The sequence below is a fragment of the Dryas octopetala genome, chromosome 3 (assembly GCF_963921425.1).
Source record: "Dryas octopetala chromosome 3, drDryOcto1.1, whole genome shotgun sequence".
Lineage (NCBI taxonomy): Eukaryota > Viridiplantae > Streptophyta > Magnoliopsida > Rosales > Rosaceae > Dryas > Dryas octopetala.
In genome coordinates, this window is record NC_141368.1 from 9,822,257 (window position 1) to 9,835,129 (window position 12,873).

The 12,873-nt window shown below is 36.2% G+C and overlaps 2 protein-coding genes across 2 annotated transcripts; both read right to left on the reverse strand.

Annotated features, from left to right (window-relative positions):
* Nucleotides 1–37: 37 nt before the first annotated feature.
* Nucleotides 38–3,310, reverse strand: LOC147290660 (NAD(P)-binding Rossmann-fold superfamily protein). Its single transcript, XM_086237688.1, has 6 exons — nt 2,867–3,310; nt 2,198–2,357; nt 1,378–1,565; nt 1,069–1,192; nt 748–878; nt 38–373 (listed from the first exon to the last, which is right to left on the reverse strand). Exons 1-6 carry the CDS (start codon nt 3,095–3,097, stop codon nt 242–244), a joined length of 966 nt encoding a protein of 321 aa, XP_086093814.1. The 5' UTR covers nt 3,098–3,310; the 3' UTR covers nt 38–241.
* Nucleotides 3,311–7,982: 4,672 nt separating this feature from the next.
* LOC147290661 (uncharacterized) lies at nt 7,983–11,067 on the reverse strand. Its single transcript, XM_086237426.1, has 7 exons — nt 10,937–11,067; nt 9,962–10,298; nt 9,747–9,840; nt 9,048–9,169; nt 8,715–8,861; nt 8,454–8,552; nt 7,983–8,269 (listed from the first exon to the last, which is right to left on the reverse strand). The coding sequence occupies exons 2-7, from the start codon at nt 10,280–10,282 to the stop codon at nt 8,210–8,212; spliced, it is 843 nt and encodes a 280-aa protein (XP_086093552.1). The 5' UTR covers nt 10,283–10,298; nt 10,937–11,067; the 3' UTR covers nt 7,983–8,209.
* Between the last annotated feature and the right edge of the window lie 1,806 nt (nt 11,068–12,873).

The window sequence follows — 12,873 nt, forward strand, 5'->3', positions numbered from 1 at the left end:
AATTTGTACAAGAATAAAATGCTCTGGACCCATCAAGTTATTCCACCAATATAGTACATTTGCATGGTATCTTCATAAAATTTTGAATGGTACATTGTATAACATTTGAAGTTTCTTGGGTTGAAAGATTGTTGCTCTCTAGAACAATTTTAACGATATTTTTTCCCAATCAAGTATGGTTGAAAGTAATGATTATCAATTAGTTCTACAATTATGAAGCAATTTACAATATTTCATGGCATCAAGACTTAGCCTCAGTTGCAAGTGTCAATCTGACACCATCTCTAAATGAAATGGGAGAAATACCAAGTGTCTGAACCAGCTTAGTGATATCCATGGATATGTCAGGAGGGGACATTACTCCACGATCAACCTGAAAATTCAACATGGCAGTAAAAAAATTCTCAGGTATAGTATAGAAAGAATAAATAGATTGGTAGTGAAGCAAATTTAAAAGAAATGTTTTCGTATCAACTAGAAAGAAAAGAAAAAAGGTTTTTGTCTTTTGGTACATTGGATGGGATCGAAACCTAGCCGTACTCCATTTTCCCACTTCTCCTTCACCACCTGGACTAGTCCCCAGGGGATTAGGCTTTCGTTGGCAAGTAAATGCGACATATCACTTATCCCATGGGTTTGCAGAAAGAGGAGAAAACAAATGGCTGAACAATGTAACTTGCATCATGGTGTTGGTCACTATGTATCTCAAGCATAACAAAAACTAGAAATGGTACAAGGTATACATACAGATGATGCAGACACCGATTTAACCAATGAGGGGTTGTATCCCCTAATATCCGCAACGGTCTCAGCCATTTGAACACGGGATACCCTGTCTGGTCCACCAACATTTAGTAGCAACTTTGTTTGCTTACCCTCTGCAACAAGTGCCATGAATATTACAACCATCAAGACACAAGTGAAACCACCAATGAGAATATAAAGTAGGAAATGTCCAATAGCCATGTCACAGACAGAGAAATCCATTTGACAAAGAGAAACATATTGTAGGTCCACAAATTTTGTTGGTCCAACAAGTATAAAAGCATGAAAGTTGGAACTTCATACCTGATATCCATCTTTTGGACAAAGCTAGTATGATGGCTACAACATCCTTTACATATACAGGGCATCGAAACTCATCATGAAAGAAATCGGTTGTATTTCCTTTGGAGAGGACACCATCAATCCACTACATCAATTACATGCAAATCATTGATCTGACACAAAGTAAAGTAACCTAGATTGCATTTAGCAAATTGTCTTTATTGTCTTTCTATTCTTTACTCTGATTTCAATTTATTAGGTGACCTCCTAAACTAAACTTCCAACACAGTGACAAAAGTACAATTTAAGTTCTGTTTTCTGTTTATTCACCTGAATTGGAAGAGATTTTGGAACTGGTGAGACTGTCTGAGGCCCAAAGATGATACTGCTTCTCAGAATTGCAAAGTTTGAGCACTTTTCAGAAATGAACTGCTCGGCCACTACTTTTGATTTCCCATAAACATTTACTGGAGCAGTTTCATCATCTTCCTTGTAAAAGGACTTCACCCCTTCATAAACTGATGGGAAAACACATCAGCCACATTTTAGGAATAGATATGAGCATGAAGGTATAATACAAAGATCAGTGGTTCAAACAGAAAAAGCAATGTCTGAAATGTGGATGCAGTCTCGCTGAATTAACAAAGACAAACAGAAAGGCATATGAAACCGTGTGTGAGGGAATGCTTAAGAAGGTCTTACATTTTAAATGTTCAGGAACTGAGACAGTACTTTGAGGTCATTAATCCTAATTCCATAGAAATATAAAGTGTTTGACCACCCAGAAAGGTTATTTAATATCATTTCTTGCACTCGCTGTTCCTGCTCGTTCTTATTTAAATGGAAATCAATAGAAATATGTGGTTTCCATAAACTTAGGAATGGCATTTCGGCAGGTAAAACATATAAGCTAAACATTGTTAGGGAAGTAAATTGTTTGAAAGAGATGACAATTGGATGAAAATCTCCAAATCATTAAAAGGTTATTCCATTCAACTAAGGTATGAATTCATGAAATGAACAATTTCAGATACCAAAGAAAATTCAAGCTTTAGAAATTCAGAGTCATAAGACAAGGCTATTCATGATCGTCAGATACATGATCTATTTCATCACTTCAGTTGACAAAAGGGACAATTAAGAGACTTACCTTGATCAGTTGACAAATGGATCAGAAGAGAATTACTCTCTTCTAAGCTCGATAACCAATCTACAAGAGAAGATGGTACATTAACAGACATAGCAGCAGCAGGATCCATTTCACAGGCACGGGGTACAGAGAGTGCAGCACAGTTTACAATCACATCAGGCTGGAAAATCAAAATCAATACACTTCTTAGCACTTATTGTTTATTTGAGTAAGTACTTGAGACCTTATTCATCTTTTCATTACAACTACATAAAAACACATAAAAGCAGCCAAATTGTTTGAGCAATTCAGAAATTGTAAGTTCCTAAGGCCTAAACAACTAATGGCTTATATATGGATCAATAAGAGTCATAGGCACCCAAAAAACCATGTCAATTGACAAGTCTCAACTCAAAAATTGAACAGAAAGATAGCAACTTTCCCAAATAATCCCACAACAAGATATAAAAGTAAGCAAAACACATTAAAGCTAGCACATTGAAGTTCAGCTGCTACAACATGGCAGTGTGGTATGTAAAATTTAAGACCCAGTAAACCAAAATTCATATCCCAGAATGCCCACTACTCCAAATCATCTACAAGTTGAAACCACTAATCAAAATCAGCGTAATTTTAAAAGAACAAAAATAAAAAAGAAGTCTTTGCTTAGTGAGTGGGGTGAGAACTGACCCTGCCAAAAGCTTGAGCAATGGCTTCAAATCCATGGCCGGTCTTCAAATCGACATGGAAAGGCAGCAAATGAGGAAATGCATTGAGCAAAGCCTGGGGAGGAGGATTGGAGTGGTGGGTAAACGCCAGATCAAAAGGAGTGGCTCCTTGAATCTCTGAAAAGCCCTGCAGTACATGCTGGCCCAAGTAACCTGTGCCTCCCACTACCAAAACTCTCTTCCTACTACTCATAATCCCAACTTTTCTGATATCTCTGTGTTTGTGAAAATGTTGGCGATTCGATAAGCAGTAAATCTGATCTGGGTTTAGATGTTCTTGGCAGTTGGAAGTTAGTATCGTACGGTTGGCTTGATGGGTTATGATGAGGAAATTTCTGTTGTCAGTTGTCACTTCTTTGAAAGACCTATCCGGTATTGTGTTTTTTTCGTGTAATTGATTTTAGAGCCAATGAAAAAAGATGGCCAGATTGTTCATTTGTTCATAAACTGAGTAAAAAGAAAAAGAAATGGCTTTGGTGAGTTTTATACTTTTACGTAAATGAGGTAATTTCACATTTTGTACACTTATTATTCACAATTTTTTACGTCCATTCAATCCGTCATAATACCCCAAACATAGTCAATTTTAGTCTCTTACCCTACATATGAAGGGGCAAATGGATGATTTCATGCCCCCAACACCCCACCCCACCCCACCCCACCTTACCTCACCTCCCTCTCATCTTTGGCCACCGGCCAGCCCCTCACCTCCCTCTCATCTTTGGCCACCGGCCAGCCCCTATTGTCGACTGCCTGCCCTCCCCCCTCCTGTCGTCACCTCCTTCCTCTTGGGTTCGGCAGCGTTCGTGTCAATAGAGAGAGAGGGAGAGGTGGCGCCAGGGGAGGGGGAAGTCACTGGCCGATGGCCGAACAAGGGAAAAAGAGTGAGGGTTGGTAGTGGGACATGAAATCACCGATTTGCCTCTTCATGTGCAGGGCACGTGACTAAAATTGACGTTTATTTGGAGAATTTTGATGGATTTAATCAATGTGGCAAATGTTAGTTAATTACTTAATTCATGAACGAATATGGCATACAAAAAAATTTGTAAATCAATACGAGAGAATAATAAGTAGACATTAATGTGAAATTAACTCTATGTAATTAAAGCTTGCAATTTATGTGAACTTCTTGTTCTATATTTTAAAGGCTGAATTACAATTTACTTGTACTTTCAATTTGGTACATCTAAATAAAAACATTTAAATGTCACAATGTCATACATCCCTCATCAACTCCGTCAAAATCCCCATCTCATGCTTATGTGGCATTGTTTGTTGCGTGTGTTGCAATGTTGGGCCCCACATTTTTGCTGATGTGTCCCCACATTGTCATAACTCATATGATATATTAAGTAATACATATTTTACTTAGATATTACTATATTAGTAATGCACTTGTCATAATTAAAGCTACATCATATTTTAATATGTATAAAAATAAATGAGATTATTTTGGACTTGATTGCAATGTTTTAAAAGTACAAAATTAAAATTACCAAAATTAAAATTATGAAAGTAAAATAAAAAATAATTGAAATAACTGAAACTAAAAATGCAATTTGCCAAAAAACAAAACATTTTAAGGCCTGTCTGTAACAAACAAAAAACATATATTTTAAGCCGTTATATAAAAATTCGACAATTATAGGATACATGTCGTTTACTTATTACAAGTTCTATCACTTGATTTTATTATCCGACAATTTATAGGATACATGTCTCAGCAATTTTAGTATGCATAACATTATATCAAATTGATTTAAGTATACAAAAAAACATTATATCAAATGTTCTTTGTACATTTTGAGTGAAATTTATTTGAACATGATCCAATTAAACTTGGATTCCAGATCCAAATTGACTAATCGGGTTAAGTTGAGTTCACTTTGTAACCCACAAAATTTTTTACTTGTATTCTTTTTTTTAGAAAGGAAAATGCTTGTTCATTTATGAAAAAGGAGTAGCGTTAATTGTCTCATCCCATATGTATTCACCCAACTTTCTTTCAATAAAGTTTATAACTACCAATTTTTGGAGTTGAGGGTAATTTTTTTTCTAACTTTGGGTTTAGGTTTCTAAACTTTCTTTAGATATTTGCAAAAGATATTCTAAGATCTTGCACCGTTATTTTATGGACTTGGGTAGTGGTACCAATTTTCCAATTCTAAATTTCTAAGAGATTTCATGTTAGAGATTACTTGAAGACTAATTTATTGAAGTTTCCTTTGTATTTTTTTTTTTTTTTGAGAGAAAAGTTTCTTTATTCTTGAACACACCTGGTTTTTCATGTTACATAACATATATATTATTTACTTTCCTTAAACACACCCGAATCTTTTGGTTACATATATTCACTTGATTGCGATCCCAATTGGCCGTTGGATTCAAATCACAAATCAAGATCTTGTGGATCCTTTGGCTGGCATTACTTGCAACGCCAAATTCCCTATTTCTAATCTCACTAGGAATACATACTAGTTGTAATTCCACTATATATATAATTCTAGCCTTCTGAGTTGTGTATGTCACATATGTCGATGATGGGTTCATTACTAGGTTCCTTCAGTACTTTGTGGAGTGGAAAGAGGAGTAGAAGTAGCAGTAGAAGAAGAGCTGTGATGATGATGATGAGAAGGAATAATAATATTCGAGAAGAAGAAGTAGAAAAACAAGATCAGGAGAAGGAGATGGGGTTTCTGAGTGTGGACGATTTCAAGGACACAAGTTTTGATGGGTTGTCGAGTCTTGATATTTTGGTGGAGGTTTGTGGTGTTGCAAGTCAAAAGTTGGAGCAAGAAAAGCTGATCAAAGAGACCAAGAATGATGTGATGATCAACAACAACAACAACAACAATGTGATGATCAATTACAAGGACCCTCATGACTCTGTTGCTGCTGATCAACAATGTGATGAATTTGAAGCACACACAAGGGTTGATAATGGGTTGAAGAGAAAATATGATGGGGATGATTGCGATGAGAGAGATGGGGTTTCCAAGAAGAAGGTGAAGATGGCGTTCGTCAACAAGACTAAGGAGGAGAAGTTGATGATCAAAAAGGGTCAGATTCATATGTATGAACATGAACCCTCATCAACATCAAACGGTGATGGTGGTGGTGGTGGTGATTATAATTCATCCCCTGTCTCTGACATAATGGAGGAATTAGGGCAGTGTTTCAATGTGGCTAGGGCATACCCCCCACCAGTGCTTAATTATAAGCAACACTACCACCAGATGGGTATGGAATCAGTCAATTTGGTGCAGCCTTGTAATGGAGTACTAATAAGGTCAACAAGAGTGAACTCTACTTCTTGTGGTGATGGTGAACCACATAGAATTAGAATTCCTAATAATGGGTCGAAAAGGAAGTACACTGAAGTTGACCATGATGATGGTGAAGTGGGTCCCAAGAAGAAGAAGAAGAAGGTGTACATGAAGAGCAATTACAGGAAGATGAAGAAGGGTGCAGGTGGTGTTGTACTAGTGAACCTTAACAAGCCACCAGCAGAGTTGCCTGGTGAGTACAAGAGAGTGATCATAGAGAAGATGAATGGGACAGAGTTGAGAATGGTGATAGAGAAGGAGTTGTTCAACACTGATATAATCCGAAAGTACAACAGGCTTTCACTGCCTCCCAACCAAATCTACTCCCATGATTTCTTGACAGAAGAAGAGATGGTTCGGCTTTGGAAGAGTTCGGGGTTGACAGTGCCATTGGTAGACCCAATGCTTGGCAAAGAAGAGCAGATATGCTTGGGGCTGTGGAAGCTCTCAAGCAATGTTCACAAAAAGACGTATATTTTGAAGACTCAGTGGAATCACATTGTTGAAAAGAACGGCCTTGTTCCAGGTGATATAGTCCAGATTTGGTCATTCCGGACCGGCGCCGCTGCTGCTGCTGCTGATAATCATCGGAATCATGGTCAGCTTAATTTGGCTCTTGTGGTGAAAAAGGCTCAGAAGAAACCTCAGACTCCAGTGGCGGAGCCACATAGGGACCAGGGGGGACACAGGCCCTTAGTATGTTGCTGTTGAGTTTGGTAGTTTAGTTATTAGTTGGTTTGCTTTCCATGGTGCTTGTGGGGTCACAGAATCAAATTAGTTTTTATAGTTGCCTCTTGGGCTTTCTTCTTTTGGACCTTCTGTCATGTTTTCAGTATTCTAAAACATTTCCATTTTTTATTTGTCTTTGTAATTTTTTTTAGTCATACTGACAATGTTCCACAATTAAACCAATTTGATGTGCTTGTCCCTGCTAGTATTGCTTCTTTCCAGATTTCATCAAAACCCGGTTCTTTAGGGAAACTTGTGTCTCTTCTATCATTTGAGGCCAATGTTTGAATAATTTGTTCACACGCACAAGCAGTAAAAATATGAGTGGTGGATCATCTTTTAGGGATTGAAAGTCCAAGCAAAATGTCATTTTAAGACCTCAAAGATCCTCTGCATATCATAAGATTCATAATAACAAGAATTATCAAACATTCTTCACCACCTCATATCTTCAACCAATCAATATTGATAATGCAAAATATTGAGGTTTTTCCCCTTTCCAAACATAAAGGATTGCAAGTTAGAAAGTCAAAATTCATACAATTATACCTCAGATGTCATAGTCAACAAAAAAATACAGAGAAAATCATAAGAAAATGCACATCTCTACCATAGGGAAAATAAAATGAAATCATGAGCCGTTATTCACAAAGTTTTTAACTTTTAACATCCTATACCGCTACAAATGAAGCAACCAGACAAGGTATTGGTATACATTTTCCATATTTTTATACTTGTTTGCTCTTTCACCGGTTGATTGTTGTTTGCCAAAGGTAATCCACAACATAGATTAAATCTGAGCAACACAATGCCAAACATTTTAAGAATACACATTCCCATTCAACCCTCTTCTGCCGGATAAGTGCATTTGGTACCCTGAATCTAAAGGCTTGTTCACTGCCAATCTGGATGTAGTTAAATATACCTAGTGGAGCAAGCAGCCAAGATCTTTGTAATTCAGGGTCACTCTCTGATCAAGAATGGGAAAGCTTAAATCAACACAAAAAAGACAGAAAATCATAAGAAAATGAACATCTCTACCATAGAGAAAACAAAAGGGAATCATGAGCTGTTCAATAAGTTTTTAAACTTTGCAACATCCTATACAGCCACAAACGAGGCAACCAGGAAAGGTATTATTATATTCCAATAGCTACAAACAAGTTCCGAAACATTTATACTTTTGGTCTTTCACTGCTTGATTTCTGTTTGCTAAAGGTAACACACAGTGTAGACTGTATCTGGCTTCATTTCAGCTGCTCTGGCTCAGGTTGAGCATGGGACTTCTCAATTAAAAACTCGATTTTCTGTTACGAAGAGAAACAAGTGTAGCAGAAAATATGTAATTGGACAACAATGATAAAGGAAGTTGAAGTTTGAATATGCAAATCATTTATCAAGCAACTAGCAAGATGAAACCATTACATTTTGTTTGCTCCAAAAAAAAAATAATAATAATAAGCAAAGGAAGGAAGAAGAAGATATATATACCTTTACAGATTTATTGACTTCTTCAAGTTTATTAAGCAGCAATTCCCCATGCAGTACAGCTCTGCGTTCAATTGAAGCATAGCGTGGTGAAGCTGCCATCTGCATAATATGGGTAAAAACATGTTTGATTAACACACCAATGATCTACCTTACAAAATTGCCCAAATATAGCAAGTTGTTGTCAAGAGCAAAAACAATTTGAACAAGTTAGACAAAGACCTGAAAAAAATCTATTTATTGCAACAGTCTATCAATATATACCTTTATGCTTTTAGATGGTGATCTAAAAACTGGTCCCTCAGTCAATGATCCAGTACGAGCCACGCTTTCCCCTTCAGTAGTGAGAGCAGTAGGCTTCCAACCTATAGTACTATCTTGTATGGCTTTTGAAGCTTCTGTTATGATGACCTACTAGTCATGCAACAGCGAACACCAAATTTATATTTTAACATGGCAATTTTTATCTAATACTCATGTAAGACTAAATAATAGTAATTCATGAAAATGCATAGTCACAAGGAATCTGGTTAGTCTGGTTAGTCTGGCTGATTCAAACAAGAACAATATAACAAACTAAGAGACAATTGTATTCACCTTCCTCAAATCATTAGGGTTAGAAACCCCTTGAACCTGTAGTTCATCAACAGCTGCGGCTTTTCCAAGTGCTATACTTTCAATTCTAAAGGTATGAATTCCATACCTTGACTGCAAACAACCTATACACGACAAAACATGAAATACAATAAATCTTTAAACGGGACACTTGTTCTACTTCTACATGATGTAAATTTGCATACTCAAAAGAATATTTAAATCAAATTTAATGTCAGTAAGCTAATGTAAAGTTGCAAACAGAATACAGCTTGTCATACATTATATAATTCAAGTTAGAAAACTTCTATATGGTGTTAGGGACACCTAGTTGTAGTATGCTCTATGACCCCAGCATCTGGCTATGTAACTTCAGTACTTGGTTTCTTTTGCACTAAACTTCCTTTATTCACTAAAAAATTAAAAAATTGTATAAACGGTAACCTGGCTTTGCATGCAACAATCTTACAGTGACCTTATCTTATTGCCCTATTTATCTTGCTTGGCACTGCAGCATTAAAAAGATGATAGTTTCATGTTCTTTAGCAGCAAGGACTTCGGGACAAAACCAAATGTATGAATTCAAGATATAAACTATCAACGAAGACTACGATTAATGATGTAATTGTAAAAGAATTCTGCATATAGACATATCAGTCAATGGAAGAAGGTCAGACAGTATATTAAGGCTGGGATCAGTACCTTGTTCGATAATGATATCAATCACCAGGGAAAGGGGTACATGCTTCTCTATTGTAGTGGTGCCCCAGAAGGGTATGAAAGAAGGCCTTGAAACCTTTGTGGAGAAGGGGAAAAAAGACGAAGCAGAATTACCTTATAAGTAACATAAAATGAGAAAAATTCAATTCGGTTAAAAAGAAAAAAAAACAAGTGAAGAATTCAAAATAAGTGTGCACCTTGTAAACTATTTCACTAGGTGTAACATATAGTTTTCGCGAAGAAATGTCCTTCCGAAGAATACATCTCTTGATGGGCAGATATAAGAGCATGATGATGCCAACACCCCAAGCTAAAACCAGCAACAGTGATATAGAAAGCCATAAAACAGTGTCATACTCGATGATATTATTCCCAAGCTCTTCGAAGGAGGCTGAGTATAGTAACTGCTCCGAAGAGTCTGCGGTGTCAGCATCATCTAACTCGGATTCAGCATAAGGAAGCAGCTGATCCCTCGGTGACCGAGGTTCAGATAGACCATCTGTATGACCCATCAACATCTCTTCGAGCTCAAAACTAGTAATAGGAAGAAAAATAAAGCACCATTATTAAAATCGAAATTCCAATAGTACCATAAGCTACAACAAGATGTTAACTTTTTCATTTGGATGCAAAGTTTCTCAACACCCACAAAATTTCATGAGAATCTGAATTGAAAATGATGATATACTGAGATTCAAATGAGATTAAAGGGGGGCACATTTAAGTTACCCACATTTTGAAACGCTTACTAATCTCTAGCTAATGAGTTTGGATATCAGATTCTCAGATCAAGCATGCACTTTTCTCGAGACTCCGTTTGTTTCCCAGAAAACAAAATGAAAAAAACGAAAAGGAGTAACGATTTCTAGCTTCCACTTCGAAGCAATCAGCTTAATTACAACTCGAAGGACTAATCATCTACCTGACTTAAGCTAAGCTAAGTATCATTTCTGGGTTGTCAGAAAACAGCAAGAATGAAAGCGTTTCTATTTTCTATCATTTTCCCGTCACTTTTCTCGGCAAGCAAACAAGAAGGTGAGCCCATAATATAAAGCAGCTCCCAGATTGACATAACCGAATCAAAACGAGACCCAGATACAAAGCAGCATACATACAGTGGGATATATAGAAGTACAAATAGTGGAGGAAGGAAAAGTGAATGAAATATTTACCTGGAAAATTTTCGATTTTCAGAGGTGCTGGTACGAAAATCTGGGGATTTATTATGTGGGATTTTCGTGGTGTTTTTGGTAATTTAAAGACTCAGTTCGGTTGTTGATGAAAGGATCAGCCAAACAACCAGTCTTTACTCCTTAGGCTGTGTTTTTTTTGGGTCAAACCTTAGGCTGTGTTTGGTTCTTGTTTTTTTAGCTCGGGAATGGGTTTGGATTTTTTTTGGTCAAATGGGTTTGAAATTTTATTTTCCAAGTTTTGTTACAATATTGGATACAAAAATTGGGAAAAAAAAATAGTGGGTATATTAAGAATTTTCCTATTGAATATAAGCAACAAAAATGTCATAACATGTTCGGGTTGAAATTAGCTAAATGAGGAGTGCTAGTGGTATTATCTTTTGTAGAGGGCCTTCAAACGGTGGGTTTTTATCATTTTAGACATAATGAGGTATAATTTATGGAACTGATTCCGCATTATATTTCGGTGATCATAATCGTTTATTTTTTAAGTTTCTACTTAAGGATCACTATTGTAAAACATATTGATGAATCAGAAACCATTAAAACATCTAATTGTAATCGAATAAATATACGAATATAGTAATTTTAGTCAATACTTAAATGATAACTATTTAATCAAATAATTAAATAGTTTTCAATTTGTCTAATTTTTTGCAGGAATAATATTTGAATACATATTTTGAAAGTAAATGACTTCGATGATCAAAATAAAATACGAAATAAATTCCATAAACCATACCTCATTATAACTAAAATGAGCTAGGTATACCTCATTTGAAGTGCATGATCTTTTGTATAACTTATTTTCATTTGAAAGGCATGACCTTGATGAGATGCATAAATTGAAAAATATCACTTGTATTCTTCTTCATTCACCATACTCAATTTTTCATTTACGACAACACAAGAAACACAAACACTATGCAATAAGATCTACTTGTTCATTCATCTCACAGTACAATAGCTTCCACTTCAATCACTTGCATAACATTAACGTCATTTACTAATGATCAAATACAAAAACATCAATCTTAACTTTTTAGGACATATTATATGTAAATAAATGAGTATTGACTATTTGAGTGTTTTAGAAATTTAGATGTCACATCTTTAATTAGCCAAAATTATAATGAATGTAAATACACTTATTTATTTAACACGTGTGATTCGTAAGTGATTGCACAAAAGTGAAATCACGATTTCTTGAAAATTGAGTTTTGAATTCCCACGAGCACAAACAAACATGGCTGGCAGCAGTTAAATTAATGGCATAAATTCAATTTAGACACATAATTATATAAACTATTTCAACGGGGCCCATGAACTTTAAAATATTTTAAATATACACCCGATCTATTATCTAAATTGAAAAATGAATTTCTGTCCATTGATTTGTTGAGAGATCAGTTAAATAACAGCTTGGTTTTTGCTGACCGGGATTATTTGGCGACGTGACGCTGTCTTAGCAAATATTTCCCGTCAAATGAGCGACACGGGCTCACAATTTAATAATAATAGAGAGAGAGAGTTTGTGGGCCCGTGTCATGGGTTAGGTGGACCCGTGTCGCTCATTTCCCGCCAAATGAGCGACACAGGTCCACCTAATCCCTGACATGGGTCCACAAACTCATCATCTTTTTCTCGCTCGTTGAACACAAGTGAGAAATTTATATTCGAATTTGGGAGAAAACGTGATGTTTTTTGGAGACTAAATGGTCAGGAGAGCGTTCAACGAGCGGGAAAGAGGTGATGAGTGTGTGGGTCCGTGTCAAGTGGACATGTGTTGCTCATTTGGCGGAAAATGTATGCTGAGTTGGTGCCACGTCGCCAATTAATCTCTGTTAGCAAAAGCCAAGCTAACGGAGTTTCAACTGATTTCTCAATAAATTGATGACGGAATTTCATTTTTCAAT